Raw genomic sequence first — 25368 nt, forward strand, 5'->3', positions numbered from 1 at the left:
AAACTCAACCCTACCACTTTTATATAATATAAAAAAAAAGTTAATATTGGGATTATTATTGTTTAGTCTCTGTAATGGCAGGCTGCTTTGCAATAACTTCTCCCAAAATACGTTTTCTTCATGATTTACCCTTCCCACGGTGGCAGTGATCCTTTCACCATCCCTTCCTTGCCCATCCAATACACAAAATCCAACACTTCAGGGGATAAAAACAAAAAAAGTGAAACCGGAAAGTAATTGATTCTTCGGGCTCTCAATTGCGAAAGAAAAATACAATGTACATGATTACAAAGCAGCAAAGAGTGAAAAAAAACAAAACAAAACAAAACAAAAACAAGAAAAATAAAACAAATGAAAAAAAGAGTTTTTGAATGCTTGCTTTTTTCTTTTCTTTGCAGAATATAACCAAGCAGTCTGCAATGCAGCTTATTTTTTTGAAAAGCCATCGGCAGTCTAGGTCTTTAGATTTTTCTGAAAATATTGCAAGCAATTTTGTTCGTGCCTCTATAACCATGTGAGGAAGCTTTCTTTATCTATCTTGCCACCTGCAAGGACAGACTCCATATCATTTAGGATGTCGGAACTCAAAGCTTCCTGAAGACTTGGCATTAGTTCCTCGCCTTCAACGTTCATTGCAACTTCCTCTAGTGTACCAAGGTCCACGTTTGTTCCTGCAATCCCATCCAAATACTCTGGGAACCGGTTTGATTGGGAGGGCATAGTGCTTTGGTTGATTGCATCACCTGAACAAGGAAGAGAAAAAAACCAACATCATGAATAGTATATTGGAAGACGTACTGCTAGAAATAGCCTTCAAAAAAAAGTTAAAGCACAATAAAAACATTAGTAACTCAAGAGTGCTTTTTAAAGGTATTAAAGAAATATTTTTTTTTTAAATACATGACAAGCTGTTCAATTGCACTATACTTGGTGGGGATAGAAGCGACAGATGTGTGATTTCTTTGCCTGAAATTTACCTGTGTCCATCTCATCAACACTATTTAGAAAATCGTCAGGGGTTCGTGGAACACTGTAACTGCTCATGCTTAACCCACTATCTGTACTCTCGTCTCTGGAGTGATATGTTCCACTGAAAAAAGAACAGAAAAATACAAAAACACGGATGAGGGTTGTGTGAAATTGCACACCATTTTATGAACTTTATATCAAACATTTATATATGTGGATATGTTTTATTTGATAATGGTGAGTCAGAGCTGATTTCTAGATTATAGGGACAGAAAAATAAACTAAAATCGAACAAGTCACCGACTGTAGCCAAAACAAAACTTCTGAGTATTTTTAAAGAGAACTACAAATAATCTTAAAAAATGAGGTTGGGTGATAAAACAGTTGTGACTGATAAGTTTGAAAAGTCTGACAAATTGTCTTGCCTGCAAATTCGCTCTTATATAGCGAAGCACATTCTTGAAAGCACACCCAAAGGTTCCCCAGTTTCGGTCACACAAGTACAATTTGTAGCACTTGGCAGGCAGGTAAAACTCACAGCCAATACTGGAAGCCAAAACAAAATGGGCAAGTTTCTACTGCTTCACCGTGGACTAGACTGATTAAAAGCTGTTGGCATGTTTCCTATTGAAGCATAAATGACCATTTCCCCCTCTGAAATGTTCCTGACAATATAACTGACCTGGGTTTCATTGGGTGAATTAGAACATATCTTGGACACATTTGACAGAAAAGCAAATGAACTGTGGAGTAAACATTGAAGCTCAAAAGCAAACAATCATTGCAGGAGTTACAACAAATGTTTTGTGTAATTGTGTGTTATTGTGCAGTACAATATTGTCCCCAGGAGAGCCAAAGATTAGTAAATGCACCTTCTTCTATATTAGTACATGGAGAATGTGCCTTTAGTTTATTAAGCATGCTTTGCAGCTCTTTCATAAACAACTGCCTTTTATTTTAAGTACCTTGATGGTGGCTCACGAGATGTCCAAGATGGAAATATTTAACTGTACTTGAACTGGATGGAAAGGTTAGGGTTTTAAGATGCTCTGCATAAACACTGGTTTGGTGGAGGGGTGGGAGAACAAACAAAAACTTAAACGTCCAAAAAAAAATAAATAGAATAGTAATTTTAATGATAAATTTATTCCATGTTGCCAAGACTGCTCCCAGTTTAAAGACTTATCTAAGAGCCCAGGAACGATCCCCACCATGGCTGTATTGATAATGTAAAATCACTGTAGGATTCCACTAGAGGAATCTAAGCAACATGGCAACTAAAGGAAACTGAAGTCGTAATGCTTTGAGTGTCATTTTAATATGGATTTCATAAAATACAGGCAAAAGACTGGCACTGACTTTGAACATAAAAGAGACCCTTCTCAATGTTATGAAGGCTATAAAATGATAACATGCTTCACTCTTGAACAAATTAAGATTTTCAGTGTTCTGCAGATCCAAATAATGCTGGGACAGCAGATAGGCAGCCATAACTTAAAAAGAATTGGTTTGAAGCTCTCTAGGTGTTAAAATAGACAAAAAACATTTACACTTTTCATAAAATAGGTTGCACTTAGAACAGCATATCTTAAGTACTGCAGCATAACCAGTTCTCTCATCGGAAAAAAAAAAACCTGACATCTAGCAAACCTAACTTGCCACATAGTAATAACATGTCTCCAAAACAGCAAGGATGGAAACTCGTTCCGCAGACAGTTTGTAGAGCCCCACTCATTTCCCACACAAGTAAAAGTGTTTGCTCCTCATAATGGACCTGTAAATCTTCCTGACCGTTCCCAAGCCATGTATAGACTAACCTAACTAATGTTAACATCTAGCTTTATAGAGAGAGGAAAAAAAACAAAAAAAAACACAACAACTTTACTTCTAAAAGATTATACAAATTAGAAAACCAAAGTGTTTTACAAGACATAATCAGAAAAAAATGGTTATCTGTTCTTGATAATATAGAGGTAGCCATTTCTTTTTAAAATTATAATTTTAGTAGAGAAATTTAGGAAAAACTGGAGTGTGGTCACTACGGGAATGTCTTCAGCCCCTTATTAAAGGAACACTATAGTCACCTAAATTATTTTAGCTAAATAAAGCAGTTTTAGTGTATAGATCATTCCCCTGCAATTTCACTGCTCAACTCACTGTCATTTAGGAGTTAAATAACTTTGTTTCTGTTTATGCAGCCCTAGCCACACCTCCCCTGGCTATGATTGACATGAAAAAAAAAAACTGGTTTCACTTTCAAACAGATGTAATTTACCTTAAATAATTGTATCTCAATCTCTAAATTTAACTTTAATCATATACAGGAGGCTCTTGCAGGGTCTAGCAATCTATGAACATAGCAGGGGATAAGAAAATCTTAATTAAACAGTACTTGCAATAAAGAAAGCCTAAATAGGGCTCTCTTTACAGGAAGTGTTTATGGAAGGCTGTGCAAGTCACATGCAGGGAGGTGTGACCAGGGTTCATAAACAAAGGGATTTAACTCCTAAATGGCAGAGGATTGGGCAGTGAGGCTGCAGGGGCATGTTCTATACACCAAAACTGCTTCATTAAGCTAAAGTTGTTCAGGTGACTATAGTGTCCCTTTAAATCACTGCTCTCAGATGTAACGGCTTGTCAAGTCTTTTTTTGTTTTTGTGTTTGAGATACATAAACCTAAAGTAGGGAATTCTAGAAGAAAGAAATGGGTTTGCGTCCAAATCCAGTAAAAGCATGCTAAAAGTTACACCTGTGTGGACTTTGACACCAAAATAAATAAACAAAATAAAATGTATTAAATCTGTATTAACGAGAGTACACAGAATCTGATATGACAACTATAGAGCTAAAAAGATCAAACATGAAAAACTGCATGCGTACAAAAGGAGGCAAAATATAAAAATCTCACTTTTCAACATGAAGGTCTGTTTCAGGTAAGAATGAGAGTGTGTGTATATATATATATATATAAAAAAATAGAATGTCATGTGAAAGATAGAGATATATATACTCTGGGCTATATATATATATATATATATATATATATATATATATATCTTTCACATGACATTCTATTTTTGGTAACTCTAAATGGAGCCATTGGAGTGATTTTTGCCAACTGTGCAGAGACCCCCAATTTTTAAAGGGATACTCTAAGCACCAAAACAACTAACCGAACAAAGCAATTTTGTCATATAGATCAAGTCCCTACAATGTCACTGTTTAATTGTGTGCTATTCGAACATTTATAGACTTTCAGGAATTGTTTAGGGAGGTTGTGAGAGTCCCAGCAAGAGGAAATGTGGCTTAGGCTGCATAAACAAACTGATTTAACTCCTAAATGGCAAAGAACCAAGCAGTGTCACTTGTTATACACTAAGCACCAAAACAACTATAGCGTCAATGACCTCTAAATGCACCCAGACCACTCCATCTCAACAAAGATGAAGTCGTAGGAGGCAGAGAGGCTAGGAGCATTAAGGGAAACTTTGTGATGGAAAAAGGTGAGAAGAAAACCCTTTTAAACCATATTTATTGTAAATGGGGAGTGTGCTCCTTTGAAACTAGCTAGGGACTAGGCCTCTATAGCTTTGAAAATACAGGTTGGTATTTCTAAACGCTATAGTGTTCTTTTAATGAAGTGGTTTTAAAATGCCCCTTTAAGGTTTATTCGTCAGCTTTATACCTTGATAAAGCACTAGTCTAGCAACACTATATAGAAAAGGTAAACATAAGAAGGTGAAAAATAATGTGACTTTGTAAACATAATAGAAGAATCTAATTATAACTCGTTAGAAGTGCATTGAGGTGGACCACTTATAGGTTAATAAATAAAATAATCTAAGCTTTGAGTCTAAGACTCAACTGTAAGAACATCGAAAATCTGAAGCCAGTAGCTTGATACTTGTAAGAGGACCAATAATTTAGCAATTTAAAATTGGAAATAAAAAGAAAAGGATCTTCTCAAACAATAATGGTTCTCTCCTAAAGAGAAGCATCCAACTTCAACTCTGCACCACTTTTCATATGGAAGTTCCACAATATATTTGAGTCAAACCCTGATTTCTTTTATTTGTAACATTTATGAAGAAGGTAAAATCTGCAAAAGATCTAGATTTGGGGTAACCTGAAAAGTCTGCTTCAAAATAAAACACAATTTTTGTCCAGGCGGTAATTACAAAGTAATCCACCAGGACGTTATCAACTCGTGTCACATAGAAAGGATGTTCCGCTGGACAAGAAAAACATTAAAGGAATACACTGGGCACTAGGGATCGACTGATCATCAGCTTGGCCGATAATATCGGTAGATATTCGGCATTTTGGCAAATATCGGTATAGGTTTAAATGATACAGTGCTCCTTTAAGAAACTTCTAACAACTTCCAAGCAACTAGTATAAATATTATATTTCCATGGGGTAGACAGATCTTATTCTTAGCCATTGCAATAAGACTATTCATTACTAGTGGCACGTGATCTGTTCATCCAATCAGACAGCTCACTGTAAAACGGAACTTAATGGTCATTAAAGACCAATATTGTAAGTCGAAAATGTTCTTTGGATGACAATTTAGGCCGACCTTTCTACTCTTGGTATTCAAAATGTGTTGGCCCTGGTAGCACATAATTTTGGCTCATGTAAATTGAATGCAGTTCCTTTTTGTTTTTCCTATGAGATGCACCTATATAGTGACAACACACCATGTCAATTTCACTCATGACACCTATATGCACTAAAACCACTCAGCAAGTTGAATATAAAGAAATGGCATCCTGGACTTTATTATGGAGACTCACTCCAAACGGATTAGATGTTTATTGCGTAAATATTAGTAACATTAGACTGTTATTCAGGTAGTACTAGCGAACTACGAAAGAGCCACTGTGACACTAATGGCGTGTTTGCATGTGGCCTACCTTGGACACTGCCATAGAGTTTTTTTTTTTCGTGCTACTGTCCTCCCCAAATATAGACAAACCATCATCCATATACCAGGAGTATGAGAATCTGGCTTTCTCCACCATTCCTCAATGGCCATACAGGATACTAAACATGCACGATATACACATGGCATGCAGCAGAGAAAAAAAAAAAGCAACAGGCACATGTGGTAAGCGTCCAAAATCAGAACTGTGGCCCCAGCTTCCCTATTTCTCCTTCCTTGTACCTACTTTTCATATACAAACCATGTAAGGAGCTGCTCATGTGATATATGGCTGGTCTATTTGCTCTGTTGATAACTACCCATTCTGGTACCCAATCTATTACTAATGACATTCCTGACATACAGTTGGTCATAGTTCTTCTGCTGGGCTACGTAGGACCATGTTTTACCTTGATACTTTGCCTTCACAAAATAGCTGTGTGACGCACAACTGTATCCTTCAAGTTTGTTTCTTTTGGAGAGTAGAACTGGGAACTACCAACCATGTATAATACGGCCATGATAAGAAAATTCTGACCTACCTGTTTACTCCTTTTCCTTGAAGATCCAACGGCAGCACACACTGAGATAGCTCCTGCTTCCTCCTATGGGATAGGAAATACAAGCTTCTACATAAGGGACTCCCTCGTCAACTCCATAAATACCATTCTTATTGAAAATAATATACTTAATACAGTAAACAGTAAAATACAAATATTGTTTATGGAGGGTGGGGCATCCGGTGTGCTGCTGTGGGATCAACGTACATTACGCATAACTGTTTTCCTTGCCACCCCACTTCTAATAAGATAGAGCCAAAGCCAGAAATTTAGCAATACCATCAAATTCTTACTGTAGGGAAACTTTGTTAACCGCTGACCATTACAGTCCAAGTAACTAGATTGTAGATTTTCTCAGGGATTCCGCCTATGACTCAATCCCAAGACACCTTAGCCATTGTTATGAGACCTCTGAAACAAAGCACTCCTCTTGCATAACTGAAGACCAACTCTCAGTTCTCTGTGAATATATAACTTCTCAAGAACATAAAAACTACCCTAGAGTTGTCCTCAGAGTTCATTTTGTACTATTTATCACTTACACAAATGTGGCATTGACACTGCCATGTATGCAATAAATCATCTCCATGATGGAGAGGTCTCAGTTATAATATCCTGGTGGCTTCAAGACTGTGGTATGTAAGTATCTATGTATGCATGTAGTTTGCATGGTTCTATTGCTTAAATTATGGAACAGGGATACCAACACGGCAGATTTTCAATTTATGCAGCAAACGAGTGAGTAATATCTTTAACTCAATCATGTGGATTTCTTTTTCGGTCGGCATCACATTTTTCTTTTTGGGTTCAATATAACCCTAATATGGTAAAATCAGACAAAAGCGGGATATCTTCTTAAGGCATATTAAAAAGCATAACAGCCAATAAGCTTATTCTATTTTAATTAATTCTATTTAAAACCAGCATTTTCATTAACTGAATAAAGGTGACTTGCGCATTTCACTAAATAACCTCTTTAAGATAATGAAATTAGATTGGAGTGGTGCGAATAAAATGTGATTGTGTTTATACCTACAAGCACAAGAAGAAGAAAAAAAAAAAAAAAAGGAAAACAAATCAGCCAGCCATATTAGTAGAGACTATTTGGGAGTGTGTTAAGCAGGTTTTTATCTCACTTGTGTTCTACTTAAACTTTTACATTCGCATTGTTTTTGCTGATATTACACATATTAGGTGTATCACTTTACTCAATGAAGAGGCAAATGAGCGCCCACTAAGACAACTTGGGTTGTGGTTTCTGATGCAGAAGTAACTTGACTGGTATGTCATTTCTAAACTGCCCTAAATGCTAATGGAAATACTTAGTGGGCTAAAACTGGTTGGAGATATACTCTTATACTGTGAGTGAGACCGTATACAGTCACAGACTGTTTATATACACCTAATCAAAAGAAAGATCTGTTATATTTATGTCTTTAAAGGGTCATTCTTAGCACCATGCAGTTTGATTACTGCAGAATGTGTGGTGCTCATGAGTACACCAATGTCTAAAAGCATGAACAAATTACATAAAGCACTGGAGCTTTACAAATCCTTGCTTATATTAGGGAAGGACTTCTCTCCTGCCATGAAAGAGCCGAGATGCAGACTGTGCATGTTTGGTCCATGTATGTCCGGATTTAAAACAAAGCACTATTCAGGAAGCAGTGAATAAGATTCTATAAACAGAACAGTCGAAGTATGGCTACTATCAGTTTAGGGTTTTTTTTGTTTTGTTTTTAAGCAGTTTCAATCAACCGATAGGATGATGGGAACTGCTCTTTGGGGATAAATTACTTCTCTCAAACTCTTGTTGGACAGGGGATTATAGGACAAAAATCAGTCCCTACAGACTGCAGGCAGGCAATGAAGAAAAGAGACAAATACAGAATCCTTTTTTTAACCTAGTCCAGCCCTTTAATGTTTTGAGCTTACAACTTGAGTAAAAGTCCTCAGAACGGTTACTGATAATAGTGAAAGACGTTTGTAGACAACATAAATTGTCTCTTTTCTACAAATATTGTTATGTAGTCTCTGTTAACATGACATACATTTCCTCAATACCCATCTTTAAAATATACTTTTTTCGCACTTACAAGATATTTCTTCCCTTGTCAACCTGCTTTGCTTAGTATACCGATCAAAACCCATGCAGAAAGAAAATTCAAATTTCACTGCAAACACGTATACTTTTACAAGTCTGACCTGCAAAACCGTTTTTGTGACTTTTATATGAACTTTGCTCTAAGTGGTTGTAAGTGTTTTTGTTAATAAACATCCCAGCACTCCAACTACTACCACAAACATGACAACGTGCTTCTAAAAACTGCAACGTGACAACAATCGCTCACAAAAAAAAATACAAAAAAAAAAAAAATGAAAGTGGCAAAAACGTAAGATCCTGGTAAAGCACATTACCAGATAGATACTGCAGGTAGAGAAATAAATAGCCAACGTCTTTTTCTTAACTTCAAGATATTTTAGGAAGCCGTATGGCTTCCAGAATGTATGACATGTGGGCCATATTGCAATGAGGCAGGACACTAAAATGTATGAAAGTTCTAATTTTAAAGAGTTGATAAGACAAGCATTTTTTGATTTTGTGGATATCTGAATGACACATTTAAACATGTGTGACAATTTCAAAAAGGATAAAGCGCATGCATAGGTATTGTATGTAGAGCAGTAAATTGGAAACCAAAATGGATGCCGGATAATGAGATCTAGGTGACAACACACAACTGCATGGCCAGAGCTCTGTTATTGCAGACACTTTGCATAAAAAGGATCAGCATTGTTTAATATCGAAGCAAATGCCAAACATTTTTTTAACCGATTGAACACCGTGAAGGTGACGGACATGCTGTGGCCATCTACATTTTGATGCGGACTCTCTGAACCATAGCTGTGAACATATGTTAAGATTTTTATGACAATTCAAAACCTGGACCAAATGAGTTTCTCTTGAACAAACGTGAATCTAGGTCACCATAAACCTCACACAGTAATCTATACATTTGTGGAAAATATGGTTCTGGGGAAAATGTTTGAAAATTGTGCAAAATTGGTCCCCAAAATAAAGATTACTGCTGGACCATGTGACCTATGACCTAGAGTATACAGCACACCATTGCCTTATGCTCCAATTGTTTGTCATTGGTGTTGTGTGTGTGTGTGTGTGTGTGTGTGTGTGTGTGTTTTTTTTTTTATAGGCATTTCAAAAAGAAGTGGCTTAACAAATTAAAACTGGGGGAAGGGGTTGTTGCTATACTACATAAAAAAAAACCCAGATGATCTTGACTTCCATGAGTCACTTTTTAAAGAAAGATTATTAAGGTATCACAATGTTGAGTCTTTTGAATACAATCACTAACAGCTTCCAATGTTTCAGGTGAGAACCCAGAGTGTGATCTCAAGGGATAATGTAAAGTAAATAGTGATAACATTGTATTGGTTCGGTGAGCTAATAGGAGACTCTAAGACCTTCTTTATGTTACACTAGTGAATTAGTGAATACACTAGTGAATTAGTGAATACACTAGTGAATACACTAGTGAATTAGTGAATACACTAGTGAATACACTAGTGAATTAGTGAATACACTAGTGAATACACTAGTGAATTAGTGAATACACTAGTGAATACACTAGTGAATTAGTGAATACACTAGTGAATACACTAGTGAATTAGTGAATACACTAGTGAATTAGTGAATACACTAGTGAATTAGTGAATACACTAGTGAATTAGTGAATACACTAGTGAATTAGTGAATACACTAGTGAATTAGTGAATACACTAGTGAATTAGTGAATACACTAGTGAATTAGTGAATACACTAGTGAATTAGTGAATACACTAGTGAATTAGTGAATACACTAGTGAATTAGTGAATACACTAGTGAATTAGTGAATACACTAGTGAATTAGTGAATACACTAGTGAATTAGTGAATACACTAGTGAATTAGTGAATACACTAGTGAATTAGTGAATACACTAGTGAATTAGTGAATACACTAGTGAATTAGTGAATACACTAGTGAATTAGTGAATACACTAGTACACTAGTGAATACACTAGAGAATACACTAGTGAATACACTAGAGAATACACTAGTGAATACACTAGAGAATACACTAGTGAATACGTGAATACACTAGTGAATAAGTGAATACACTAGTGAATAAGTGAATACACTAGTGAATACACTAGTGAATACACTAGTGAATACACTAGTGAATACACTAGTGAATACACTAGTGAATACACTAGTGAATTAGTGAATACACTAGTGAATACACTAGTGAATTAGTGAATACACTAGTAAATTAGTGAATACACTAGTAAATTAGTGAATACACTAGTAAATTAGTGAATACACTAGTAAATTAGTGAATACACTAGTAAATTAGTGAATACACTAGTAAATTAGTGAATACACTAGTAAATTAGTGAATACACTAGTAAATTAGTGAATACACTAGTAAATTAGTGAATACACTAGTAAATTAGTGAATACACTAGTAAATTAGTGAATACACTAGTAAATTAGTGAATACACTAGTAAATTAGTGAATACACTAGTAAATTAGTGAATACACTAGTGAATTGTTGTCTTTTAGCAGAAATAAAACACAATGCAATATTAAATCAAAAGCAAAACTTCAACATTAATTCATTTCAAATGAGCCACATCAAATGTTTTGTCCCTACGCAAAGTAGAGAGATGTCCAATGAAAAAAATAAAAATAATTTATAAGGCACTACTGGCCCTCTCTTATAAATGGTCTCATCAGCCTTTAATACATAAAGTAGGTGATCTGCACACAAACCTATTGAGGAACGGATCAGAACTGTTGAGAGTCATGGTTCTCAGCTCCTGTGCTATCCCAGTTGAGCAAATTGGATTTAGGGTTCCGCCATCCTGCTCCATAGTTTGTATTGGCAGCTGGCTACGAAGAGCTAATTCCTGAAAAATAAGGAATCCTGTGTACTATTAAATTCAATTAAGACAACAAACACATATACCCAAATTTATTAGTACAGTATATTTCACATATGTAAGTAATTATAAAAAATAAATAAAAATGCAGCAATAGGCTGCTATATAGAGATCATTTGACAACTGGTGAAAACCAATATTAAATGTTGTTTTAAGGGATTTTACAAAGTACGGAGAGGAGAATAGCGGGAACCTATGGATGTAATTGGAAAAACAAAATGAGAAATTCAGGGGTAAAGTCTGAAGAAGTTAGAGAGGCACTGAATAGAATTGCAGCAGAGGTGGCAGGAATTATTTCGAATACAGGGGAAGATTCAAGGGTAGCTAGATCCCCTGGGAAGTAAACACCAAGAATAGAAAAAGTGAATACTAGCTGTATCCTACCATCAAAAATATAGGTTTTGAATAAGAAAAGTTATCAAATAAATCATAAGGTACAAGCACATTTGCTTTTTATAAGGCACATACTCGAAGTGTGCAAGATAATATTTTAAACCTCACAGACCCTATGTGAAATCATCCAATGCACACAATGTCTTAAAAACAACCTCCAACCCAGGTTACTGCACACTGCTACAGATTTATAACCGGCAAAGTGTGAAAAGGTAAGTCAACAAACAAATAGAAATACTCTGAATGCACTGACAAGCTTAAACAAGAATCTTAATCCTACCGTAAACTACTTTGTGTCTCAGGAAGAAGTTTACATTTCATACATTGCTTAAAGGTACACTACAGTCACCAAAACAACTTTAGCTTAATAAGCAGTTTTGGTGTATAGGTCATGTATAGATCGTGCCCCTGTAGTCTCACTGCTCAATTCTCAGCCATTTAAGATTTAGATCAGTATTGTTTAGTTCTATGCAGCCCTAGACATATATCAACTAGCTGTGACTCCCAGCCTGCATGAAAAAAAATGGTTTCATTATTCAGATGTTAACTTTCTTTAGATGTTATGTTCTTCTGATCTGTAAATGGAACAGGATATATCCTGCAAGGATAAGAAATTCTAAATTAAACTAAATGTGCAGTAAAGGAAGAGTAAACATTAGATCTTACATTACAGGCTTTGTTTAGGAAGACTGCGTAAGTCGCATGCAGGGAAGTGTGACTAGGGCTGTATGAACAAAGTGATTTATCTCCTAAATGGCAGAGAATTGAGCAGTGAGACTGCAGGGGAGAGATCTATACACCAAAACTGCTTCATGAAGCTAAAGTTGTTTCGCTGACTCAAGTGTTACTTAACATTCTGTTATGGATTCTAAAAACAGCAACGTTGTTTCTGCGGTTACCTTTACCAATGCTAAAATGTAGCTCTGTCGTCTAGATTGTAAGCTTATTTGGGCAGAATACTATGGTACAGAATCAATAATTGCAGTAAGCTACCCATTAATTGGAGCATGAAAATAATTTTGGGTAATGCGCAGCCAAACAAGTGGTGATGGAGGAGGTGTGTATACAAGGCCTATTTTTGCGTGCTTCCCGAGCACTGAAGATCGCCTCTTTCTCAAACCATTCTACCATTGCGATAATGAATAAACCATTTTGTATAGCATTCTTTCATCATTTGAGTTTTGGCAGTTTGACAAATTATTTTTTCTAGGATTTCCCAATCTGGAACTTAAAAAGGTGCCTCGGGGCGGGGCCGGGCCGCCGGAGGGATCAGACGCGTTCTGTCTGAGCTCCCGCTTCAGGGCCAAAAATCGGCAATAACTGGGGGTCAAATCTAAACAAAGACACACTCCGGCGACTAAACCGACGCCCAAACTGTTGGGGTAAGCAGAGATACCTCCCAAAGACCCTACCTGGTGCCAACGGTGACCCGACGGAGGCTCGAAGCACAGGGGAGCTTGAGCCGGGAAGAGACGGCCGCTCTCCCGGGTCTCCAGCCGGCGGCTGGCGTCCCCCCCCCCCTCTGGACCGGGGGGTTATCCCGGTCTACACGGACATCCATCAAGGCGCCAAACCGGTCCTACAAGAACCACCCCGCCAAGGTACACTTACCGAGCAGTACCCCTCAAGATGGCCGCCGGTACACAAGCCACGTGCATGAACTGCCAGCACAATGGAGCTGATCGCAGAGGAGACTGCCCATCTGACCTTCTCCAGGGCTGTACCGGCTGACCACACTGAGACCGGCAGCGGTGAGAATGACGAGAGCGGGAACAAAGCGGAGGACCAAGCAACCTCTCCCACCTGCACAAGACACTTCACTGACGAAGAGAGGCGGTTGAACTTAGAGGCCACAGCCAGGCTGCCCAACTTGGACCCAGCTTCCTTCACTGGACCACTACCCATCTGATACAAGCTGAATAGACAGCTCGCTGAAACCTGCCAACCACAAGGACTATTTTACCAAACGGTATTGTTCGGACACTCTCTCGCGGGACTAGTGTCACATACCCATATGCTAGACACCAGGCCCACAAGTCTCCTTATGTAGAATGCCTAACATAGCTAAATCCTATGGCATGCCAGGCTACTAGCGAATTGAAGGCTACACACAAGCTGAGGGTAACTAAGTATTAAAGAACCAACCTGCTGATTTGGCGTTACTGCATATATACACAGCGATGCCCGTGTTCTAAGAAGCAAAGTATCACTCTCCAGACAAAGCTACACCCATATAATACACAGCCAAGCTACTTAAAACCACACTGTTATAATCAGATATGACACTTATAGTCAGCGTTCTATTCCAGCACCACAAGTGTCAATACGAGCATAGCCTCACACTACCCAAACCTATTAATCTAGCTAAGCTTGTATTTGCATAATCAATCTGCACCGACATCGACACGGATTAGTACTAGCCTGTTTGGGTAGCTACCGTTGAATATATCTGTGTTACTCTTGACCCATAAAATTTATAAAATGTGCAGCTATCTCAAATGCCACACATGTTTAACACTGTTCTAATAAGCCTGCTAATGCTGTTGTGGCACTGCATGCATATATGTTACTTCTTGCACAATAAAATAAAGAATTAAAAAAAAAAAAAAAAGGTGCCTCAACTGATACTTCCACTTAAAATGTTACTCCAGCACCATGGAGTGGTGTGAAGTGGTAATGGTACCACTCCATATGGAGATGAACCCCGCTGCTGCCAGAGATGTAGCTCCGCCTACAATATATATATACACACACACACACACATATATATATATATATATACACACACACACACACACACATATATATATATATATATATATATATATATTTATATACACACACAAATTTAATCGGGCTGGATGGTGGGCTTAACTGTGGCAAGGCATTATTGACACGTTAACAGTCATTTCATAACCTATATTTATCCGATTAAAAAAAATATAGTACATTCTAAAATCAGATGAAAGGTATAAATCACATGCATTTTTGCTAGTTAAAGCCATGTTGTGGAACAGTGGGTTAAATAGCCTGAAATAAAAGAATCTATGGATGGCAAAACAGAAAACTAGGCCAGAAGAAACGCCTAATGGGATAATTGGCCATCAACAGCTGTCAAATTTAAGGTTCTCTATATAGTTCTGAACAAATGTATCCTGCATAAACTTAAAGTGCAAAGACATAACAAGACAAACATAAAGGGAAAAAAAAGGCTGTTTCTAACCTGTGGCCTCACCTGCCGAAGCAGTTCTTGATGCTTGAGTCGGAGACGCTCTTTCTCCATCTGAAGCTGCTGAAGCCTCATCTGCTGCTGGTTGTTGCTACCTCCCATCACCCCGCTCTGGGGACTCTGCGGTGCTAGTGGCGGTGGGGATTTTACCGGTGCACTCTGGCTGAGTCTTTGCTGATTCATAGCTGAAAAAAAAAAAAAAAAAAGATATTAACCTGTAACGTCTGCAAAACTGCATGTAGACAAAAATCACTGCAGTGTTCCCCAGTTACAAGAAGGTCATCTAGTACAGTTCCACTGGTGTGCCACAAACAAACGATCTCATTTGGCAAGTAATTAGAACTAGCCGTCTGTTTGGATAGAAATATGCATATCAATGAAGTGAGGTGCCAGCAAAATTCGATTTTCAGAATCTTCTGGATTAAAATGAAATACAATAAATATAAATAAAAATAGATGTGTATTGAAAAAGGTTCTCTTCTTGATGTAGAACTCACATGAAACAGTTTTGTTGTATAGATCATGCCTCTGCAGTCTCACTGCTCAACTCTCTGCCATTTAGGCATTAAATCACTTTCTGTAGCTCTAGTCACACCTCCCCTGGCAGTGACTCACAACCAACATGAACAAATGGTTTTATTTTCAATCAGTACAGTTTGTTAACTTTAAAAGTTTTTATCACCTGCTCTGTAAACTGAACTTTATTCACACTACAGGGCTCCTGCAGTGTCTAGAACGCTATTAAATTAAGTTTAAACATTAGATCTCTCTATACAGGAATTGTGTGGGAGACTGTGCAGGTCACATGTAGAAGAGGTGTGGTTAGGGCTACATAAACAAAAACAAAAGTGATTTAACTCCAGAGAATTTAGCATTGAGACTGCAAGGGCGTGATCTATACACCAACACCACTCCTTTTAGCAAAATAGGCTTTGGTGTTTCTAGTGTCCCTTCAACAGGTTTTTCTTTGTCTCCGTACTGTAACAAATCGTTTTCACATTGAATAGAATACAAACTTTCCAAAAAGCAGGACTTTAAAACAATTATTTTAAATCATAGTAATGGGTAAGGTTACACTTATAAGGTGTGCTTCACACACACAAAACTGCAACAATGTATATGGCACAACATCACAAGGACAGGGTATATATTAAACAAAAAACAAAAAAGTTTAAAATCACACACAATATACATTTTGATGAAACATAGGTTGCAGTGTAGGGTGTATAGCGATGCTATAATTTAATCCAAAAAGAGGTTACTTATATATGCACACTTACTGCTCTGCTCACTTAGAGCCATAGCATCCAAGGAGCCAAGCAGAGGTCTGTGCAAATTCCTGGCTTTTGAAATAAAGAGAAGCCCTATCTGGAGGTAAATAAAACAAAAATAAAGCTTTAAAAATATAAATAAAATCTTAAATTCACCCTGGTGTGCCCTGAAATTTGAAATAACACGAGAGAATAAATGTCAGAAGATAGTCAGAAATGTTTGCAGAGAACTTCGAGCCGACAGCACCATACAGTCCCTGCATAACAACGATCAACCATTGAACAACTATACAAACTATAGATTCCTGGTTCCCAGAAGTGTATTAAAACTTTTCCTATTTTAGGACTGTGCTCTTCCAAAATTATCTAAACTTTAATAACCTCTGGACCACGAAAACGAGACTGCACTGTGCCAATAAATGAAGTGCTAAACATGACATCACTGCAAACGCACGGCTATTTCAGGAGTGTCGTTCCCCAAGTGGCCAAGGAAAATCGAAAAGTAGAAGAAAAATAAAGCAATTCCCAAATCAACTTACATAAAAAGCAAGCAAGCAAAAAAGAAATAAATAAAAATTACTTTAACATTTCAAATAGTCAAATAGGTCGTCACCTCTGCAGCAGTCCCTCATTTACAGATGTTTTGTGTACTAAATATTTCCATATAAAAACAATGCACTGTTAAGGTACGTCAGCCAAGAATTCACATTTTCTCCAGGTCTCAATGACAATCACCAATCTGAATGACGGCTACACAAAACTTCCACGCCGTTTAAAGGGCATCACAATTTATTGAAATAGCAGAAATGCTAGCACATGTATAGATAGTCATCTCCTTCTGAGATCAAAAATTCAATGCCCGTGCTTAGTTGTCAGGCAAGAAACACAAGAACCCTCCTCCAGGCAGTCATTTAGTGGCCATGGTACCAGGAGAGACCTGGTGCTCCCCAAAGTAGGCAAACCATTTTTCGGGCACCACTCCACCAGTCCCTGCTTAGGGGCTATAGCCAACTCTCCTGAACTAAGCAGTCAGCACTGCCGACACCATAAACACTACAGCATGCTAAAATAGTTATTGCGCTTAGAGTGTTACATTATGGTTAGATTCATTTCATTATTGCGGGATTTTGTTTGACAAACATTCAGCTCCATTTACGAGAGCCGCTTTTGGCATAGCAGCAAATGTATGCCAAAAACTTTTTTTTTTAGTAATTGCCAACAAGTAAAGGGTTCAGGCCAAAATATGTGTGCCCCTTAGGAAGCCATAGAAACGAATGCTTTTGGTTATGCACTTAACGGCGTGGCAGTTTCACAGGCTCAAAGTAAGCCGTTTAACAGTGTATGCGTTACACTTCGCGAGACGAGTTGTGTAAGGCCTCAGTAGGTGAGCTACACCAGTAAAATTAACAGTTTCTGTGCCACAGTCAAGAGTAGCAGGAAAAGCGGCTAACCCCCAAGGCACTGCAGGTGAAAGTAAATATTTACAGCACGCAATTAAACTTGTCCTCCTCTCTCTATGAATACAAACAAAAATATGCGGTCTGATAGAACCCCCAAAATAAGAATTAAAAAACAAAATACAGGAGAGGTCTAGTGTGTGGCTATTAAGTGACTCACTCTTTCAAAAATATATCCTAACCTCATCTACAATCAATAGTTCTTTCATGATCAACGCTCAAGAGAGCTGGATTAGAGATGGTGTGAATGACCTGATATTGCCCCTGCATACACAACTCAAACTCCTACTCCATTACAAAACAAATAATCGATCAGTAAAAACTAGGGATTTTCAGTTTCCTGCTCCCTTGCTCAGTGCCGTTTTTTCTCTGTAAATCTGAAACACATTTGATTGGCATACGAAGCCTTAGCCAGCCAGCTAAAGACCTCACAAGCAGACACACAAAAAATTCTTTGTTCTAGAAAAGGGGGATCAGGATACAGGGGGAAGGGAGAGATTACATTTTCTTAGACAAAGTTTCCAAAATAAAGACAAAGTTCCACTGAAACTGCCCACAACTACTTGTAAACAATCAGCTCCTGTTGTCCAAACACATTTTTATAGACAATGTGATAATTAATGCTTACTGCACAGCAAATCGTAATTAAGGCCAAAACGTAATGAGATTCTGTGGGAGTGCTGCTAAAAAGCACCAAAATCCCATGTCTTCAAATGGTGAAGTTTTTTGCTGACTTGCGCACAGCTTTACAAATGCATGGGTATTTACAAATTAACTAAAAATAACATTTAAAAAGTGCACTCCGAGGATATTTACAAAACAGTTGTAAGATTTGGAGATAGGCTTTGCTAAAACACTTGATTTTAAACAAATAGTGATCAGTATATCCAAGTGAGCAACACTATTTCCACTTAAGGAACACTACGTGTTCAAACATGTTTTCATAACACTATTGTGTTGAAAAGGTCTATATAAAAAAATAAAATATACTTTAAACACTTACCTCTTTCCAGCTCCGAAGTATCTTGGAGTTAGCGTGGTCTCCTCCTTGACCTCCAAAGTTGGCAATAGGGATAGGCTAATTGCAGCGATTGTCCTCTGCGTGCATTCAGCCATAGCCATAGGAAAAGATTGAATCAATACTTTCCAATGGGGATTTTTAAGAGGACGGACGTCCATGGAAGCAGGAGGACGCCCAGCGTCGTTTCACAGAATTTAAACTCTGTGGAAATTTAGGAAGTGCATCTAGTGGCGGTCTAGTAGACATTCATTAGAGGCAGTCTCTAAAAATGCAATTCATTTTCATTGCATGGCTAACTGGACAGGGACATTGCACCCAGACCACTTCAATGACATTAAGCGGTGTCGGTGCCGAAACAGTATTATTGTGCCTATACTCATGCGCTTTGTATGCCCCACCATGTGTCTAGGTATGTTCCTCCACACTTTCACTGAGACAATCATCCCCCACTACTGCAAATTGCTCATCTTCCTTGCTTCTAAGACTGCTTAAACTAGCCCCCTCGGTCACTGCAGGCACTGGCTTTGTAGCTTAAAATCTCTCACAAATCATTTCATGACACTGCCCCTATTTATCTGTCCTCGATAATAACATCAATATGTCCCATCCGGGCCTCTCCACTCCACAAGACCTGTGCATGTTCTTTGCCTCTTACTTTCCAGACTCCTCTAGGGATGCACAGTTCTGTGGAACGCTTTTCTAACGCATTATACCAACATTTGTCCTTCCATCTCCTTCCCAATACTTTAGCTACTTCACTTCCTCTCATCCAACTGTGTTATGCAACATTTAAGATCGCAAAAAAGATTGCAAGCTCGTTTCAGTTGGGCCTTCTTCTTCAACCTATTACAAGGATTGACTGGGAAACAGAAAAGCTCAATTGGAGAAAAGAGCATTGCAAACTTCTTAAAATTTATTTTTCTGAACTCACAAATACATATGTTAACTGTAAGAGATAAAGAAATATAAATCGACTGTTCCCCATTAAAGTGCATAGATTTAACTAGTCAGTCAACGGATAACTAATCCTACCAGAACTGAAAATGTTAATGTTATAAAAAAAATTAAAACACACAGGATATATATATATATATATATATATATATATATATATATATATATATATATATAATAAATCACCCAATAATAAGCTAAGCTTACGCATACATTGCCCAGAAAGTTGTACAAACACTGCATATCAATATGTGTCAATGTTGCCCAGTATCCTGGAGTTCATTTCCTTTCACCGCGTCCTATAAAAAGTTTTGGTTTTATTTAATTTAGAAAACACAAACTGACAGAAGCGGCTTCCTACACTTCACTTGCTACCTAAACACCATACAAAATACCGTCTCCATTTGAAGCTATTGAAAACACTGGCAATCCAGCAGGCCCAGAACAATTGTCCTTTCATTCAGAGGAGTTTAGATTACAAGAAAGGATTATAGAAAAATATGCAGACCCACCTTTCATGTACCAATGAAGTTACCAAGCTGAAACAATTCGCTCTCTTATAATTTTAGCCTACTAGGAGATGGCAAACATTTGTCGAATTTAGAAGCAAAGAAAGAAAATAAGAAAGAAAGAATAAGAAAGAAAATAAGAAAGAAAGAAAATAAGAAAGAAAGAAAATAAGAAAGAATGAAAGAAAGAAAGAATAAGAAAGAAAGAATAAGAAAGAAAGAATAAGAAAGAAAGAAAGAAAGAAAGAAAGAAAAAGAAAGAAAGAAAGAATAAGAAAGAAAGAAAGAAAAAGAAAGAAAGAAAGAATAAGAAAGAAAGAAAGAAAAAGAAAGAAAGAAAGAAAGAAAGAAAGAAAAAGAAAGAAAGAAAGAAAGAAAGAAAGAAAAAGAAAGAAAGAAAGAAAGAAAGAAAGAAAAAGAAAGAAAGAAAGAAAGAAAAAGAAAGAAAAAGAAAGAAAGAATAAGAAAGAAAGAAAGAAAAAGAAAGAAAGAATAAGAAAGAAAGAAAGAATAAGAAAGAATAAGAAAGAAAGAAAGAAAGAAAGAAAGAAAGAATAAGAAAGAAAGAAAGAATAAGAAAGAAAGAAAGAATAAGAAAGAAAGAAAGAATAAGAAAGAAAGAAAGAATAAGAAAGAAAGAAAGAATAAGAAAGAAAGAATAAGAAAGAAAGAAAGAATAAGAAAGAAAGAAAGAATAAGAAAGAAAGAAAGAATAAGAAAGAAAGAAAGAATAAGAAAGAAAGAAAGAATAAGAAAGAAAGAAAGAATAAGAAAGAAAGAATAAGAAAGAAAGAAAGAATAAGAAAGAAAGAAAGAATAAGAAAGAAAGAAAGAATAAGAAAGAAAGAAAGAATAAGAAAGAAAGAAAGAATAAGAAAGAAAGAAAGAATAAGAAAGAAAGAAAGAATAAGAAAGAAAGAAAGAAAGAAAGAAAGAAAGAAAGAATAAGAAAGAAAGAAAGAATAAGAAAGAAAGAAAGAATAAGAAAGAAAGAAAGAATAAGAAAGAAAGAAAGAATAAGAAAGAAAGAAAGAATAAGAAAGAAAGAAAGAATAAGAAAGAATGAAAGAATAAGAAAGAAAGAAAGAATAAGAAAGAAAGAAAGAATAAGAAAGAAAGAAAGAATAAGAAAGAAAGAAAGAATAAGAAAGAAAGAAAGAATAAGAAAGAAAGAAAGAATAAGAAAGAAAGAAAGAATAAGAAAGAAAGAAAGAATAAGAAAGAATAAGAAAGAATAAGAAAGAATAAGAAAGAAAGAAAGAATAAGAAAGAAAGAAAGAAAGAAAGAATAAGAAAGAATAAGAAAGAATAAGAAAGAAAGAAAGAATAAGAAAGAAAGAAAGAAAGAAAGAATAAGAAAGAAAGAAAGAATAAGAAAGAAAGAAAGAATAAGAAAGAAAGAAAGAATAAGAAAGAAAGAAAGAATAAGAAAGAAAGAGAAAGAATAAGAAAGAAAGAGAAAGAATAAGAAAGAAAGAGAAAGAATAAGAAAGAAAGAGAAAGAATAAGAAAGAAAGAGAAAGAATAAGAAAGAAAGAGAAAGAATAAGAAAGAAAGAGAAAGAATAAGAAAGAATAAGAAAGAAAGAAAGAATAAGAAAGAATAAGAAAGAAAGAAAGAAAGAAAGAATAAGAAAGAAAGAATAAGAAAGAAAGAATAAGAAAGAAAGAATAAGAAAGAAAGAATAAGAAAGAAAGAATAAGAAAGAAAGAAAGAAAGAAAGAATAAGAAAGAAAGAAAGAAAGAATAAGAAAGAAAGAAAGAAAGAATAAGAAAGAAAGAAAGAAAGAATAAGAAAGAAAGAAAGAATAAGAAAGAAAGAAAGAAAGAATAAGAAAGAAAGAAAGAAACAATAAGAAAGAAAGAATAAGAAAGAAAGAATAAGAAAGAAAGAAAGAAAGAATAAGAAAGAAAGAATAAGAAAGAAAGAAAGAATAAGAAAGAATAAGAAAGAAAGAAAGAATAAGAAAGAATAAGAAAGAAAGAAAGAATAAGAAAGAAAGAAAGAATAAGAAAGAAAGAAAGAATAAGAAAGAAAGAAAGAATAAGAAAGAAAGAAAGAATAAGAAAGAAAGAATAAGAAAGAAAGAATAAGAAAGAAACAGACAGACAGACAGAGAGACAGAGAGATAGATAGATGGATAGATAGATGGATAGATAGAGAGAGAGATAAACTTGGCACTCACCCTTTCAAAAAATCTTAGCAATATTCTTGCCTGGGTGCAAACCTCAGCGTAGGTATGAATATTCCAATTGGTAATAAGGTGCACTCACAGGACTTTGTCAATAACTTGCTTTTATTCTACGAAGTGAGTTACATGTGAAGAAATATCATAAATCGACGTTTCGACCCCTGAAAAAGACCCGACAGGGGTCGAAACGTCGATTTATGATATTTCTTCACATGTAACTCACTTCGTAGAATAAAAGCAAGTTATTGACAAAGTCCTGTGAGTGCACCTTATTACCAATTGGAATATATATATATATATATATATATATATATATATATATATATATATATATATATATATATGAAGGATATAAACTTTTCAGCATTGAATGACTGAGCCATGGTTAAGGTACACAAGTGGCTTCAGTAAATGAATTAAGGAACGGTCAACTTCGGAAGAAAACATTTAAATAGTTAATGAGTTGTTTGCATTGATGTGTGTGCTAATATCCTTAATTCACTACCATAAATGCGCCAAACTAAGGAAGCACTCAAAACACCATGACCAGTAAAGCGTCTCAATAATCATAAGTAGTTATGGTGCCTAGAGTGTCACTATTTCAAATACCAGTTCATTAACATTGTGCTAGAAAATTGCAAACCGAGTACATCCTTTCTTATCATTGAAAATTATAAACATATCTTAATGTTACAGAGCTTATTACTACTAAAGATTGGCTGGCCCCGAGATGCATATATAGCTCACAGTGCTCATCAGCTCAGTCCCAGAAGTTTCGGCTAAGGACACTACAATCTAGGACCAGAAAGGAAATTCCAATATATCCTATAAACCAGGAAAAGAAATGTCCACGAATTGCTTGAAAATGATTCCCTGTAGAGTACAACTTTACCCCCAGTGAGTACTCGCTCTCTCCAGACTTCAGCGCGAGTCCTTTTCAAGCCTGTGTAGTAGAGAGCTCTCTAATATGATACCTGTATGTGGGATTGCCATAAACAAGACGACCACATTAAGGAGCTATCAAACCGCTAAAAGATCAAAATAAAGAAAATAGCCTTTAAATCTCTGAATTTTAGTAGGTTACCATTATTCCCTCCATTTTGTAATCTATACAACTAAAAGCGGCCCCTTCCACACATTTGCAGGCATTGCATCCAGCACTTGTGTGGGAAAAAATGGGTTGCCGACTCCTGGCCTCACACATCCAAAGCTCAAAAAAAAGAAAGTTATGGTGTTGCCGTCTCCCAACTGTATGGATTTATACTATTTTTTGGTAATTAAAATAGCCGACTTTAAACACACGACACCTGTTCTATTTTTTAGATCTATAAAATGATGCATGCTACTAAATGTGAATACTACAATGTGATCTTTGTTTCCGGACATCGACCTGAGAGAAAATACCAAAACCTCTGTATTGGGTTATATTTTGCCTTTAATTGTGCTCTGACCTGAAGATCTAAGCATTGTTCTAAAAGCTCCTTACAGCAACCAAGAGACTCATTCCTATATCACTATATCTCCAGGCAGATCAGGCAGATCTGAAATCAGTTCCAAAAACAAACAAATTCCCTTTGTCTAACACACAGTACATTTGTATACACTCCATATACTACTGCTGTGCTCGGATTCTCAACAAGAAAGAGAGATAACAACGACATGACACTCCATATACTGATTTCATTTCCAAATGGAAAAAAAATGGTTTCAACAACATATTTTAGAAATTGTGCTAAATGAATGGACTTCTTCAGTCAAAATCAAAATGCTAGAGACTAAGATATTAAGACATCTATAGCGTTGGAATGTTGGGAACCTACTTATGCATTATTGAAATGTAAACAGAAATATCAATAAAAGTTAGATTGGAAGACTTTTGGAAGACTGGTCCTTGAATATGTTGAAGTTTACTACAAAGCAGGTATTGAAAAAGTAACACAAATAATTTGAAAAGAAAAATTAACAAATAATTTGAAAAGAAAAAGTAACAATAGGAATTTGAGTTGGTACTTGAAACAGTGCCTGCATTTACACATATTTCTAAACCACTCCAAATATATATAAAAAAAGAAAAGGCTAGTGTAGAAGATAACCGTGAAAGAAGCCTATTTGACATCAGAAACTCCGCTGTACAGCACCCTCGCTTCAAACTAAATCCCAATTTTTGTAAAAAAAAAAAAAAAAATGTTTAAGTAACAATTTATCATTTCCATTTCAGCTGTTCCTTTGTAGGGATACAATGATTAAAGCATGACAATGTAGCTTTCCAAAAAGATACAGAAACATTTTGCAAATGAATGATGTATGAGAACTGAAGAATGCCTTGTTGCCTTTCAGTTAACATGAAAGCAATTAAGGAACTCATAGTAGAGTACATGTTGATGTATTCATGCTGTGGATTTTAAAGGCCTCATGTAAGTGAATAAACAATTGACTTTAGTAATGGGAGTCAAAAAAATTTTTTTTGTATGTTTTTCAAAGTTTTCTTTAAATCTGCATTACTCGGAGACGCTTACAGAAAACAAACATTTCAATAACCAATTTAAACTAGTCCTACAAAGCTTTAGATCACCTAGAACTCATGGATTTAATCTCATTTAACACATTGCTGCCTGATTCACTGACGTCAACCTAAGCTACAAAACAAAAACAAAGTAACACTAAGTTTTAAAAATATAAAAACAGTCATAGAAAATGTAACACACACACACACACACACACACACACAGCTTAAAAAAATATTTGTATCTATATATTGCAAGTTTTAGAAAAAGGTATAGGTTTAGAATCAATTGCTCGTTACTGTACAGAGCCTGCAGATCCAACACACTTCCAAGCTGGCCCAGGTAAGTTCACATTGCATATATCCAACATCTTAACGC

The 25368-nt window shown here is 36.0% G+C and overlaps 1 protein-coding gene across 7 annotated transcripts in view; it reads right to left on the bottom strand.

The window, feature by feature from the left end:
• Positions 1-325: 325 nt before the first annotated feature.
• YAP1 (Yes1 associated transcriptional regulator) overlaps positions 326-25368 on the bottom strand; it is a 69410-nt gene continuing 44367 nt past the window's right edge. For 2 of the 7 annotated variants that reach the window (XM_063444933.1, XM_063444928.1), the window contains 5 exons: positions 15077-15267; positions 11291-11427; positions 6439-6501; positions 978-1090; positions 326-743 (listed from right to left, as the gene is read on the bottom strand). In XM_063444933.1, coding sequence (XP_063301003.1) covers positions 505-743; positions 978-1090; positions 6439-6501; positions 11291-11427; positions 15077-15267 — 743 coding nt within the window. In that variant the 3' untranslated portion in view covers positions 326-504. The remainder of the gene's footprint in view (positions 744-977; positions 1091-6438; positions 6502-11290; positions 11428-15076; positions 15268-25368) is intronic. The other 5 variants (XM_063444935.1, XM_063444932.1, XM_063444934.1 and 2 more) reach the window with 3 other exon arrangements.

Source organism: Pelobates fuscus, chromosome 1 (assembly GCF_036172605.1).
Source record: "Pelobates fuscus isolate aPelFus1 chromosome 1, aPelFus1.pri, whole genome shotgun sequence".
Taxonomy (NCBI): domain Eukaryota; kingdom Metazoa; phylum Chordata; class Amphibia; order Anura; family Pelobatidae; genus Pelobates; species Pelobates fuscus.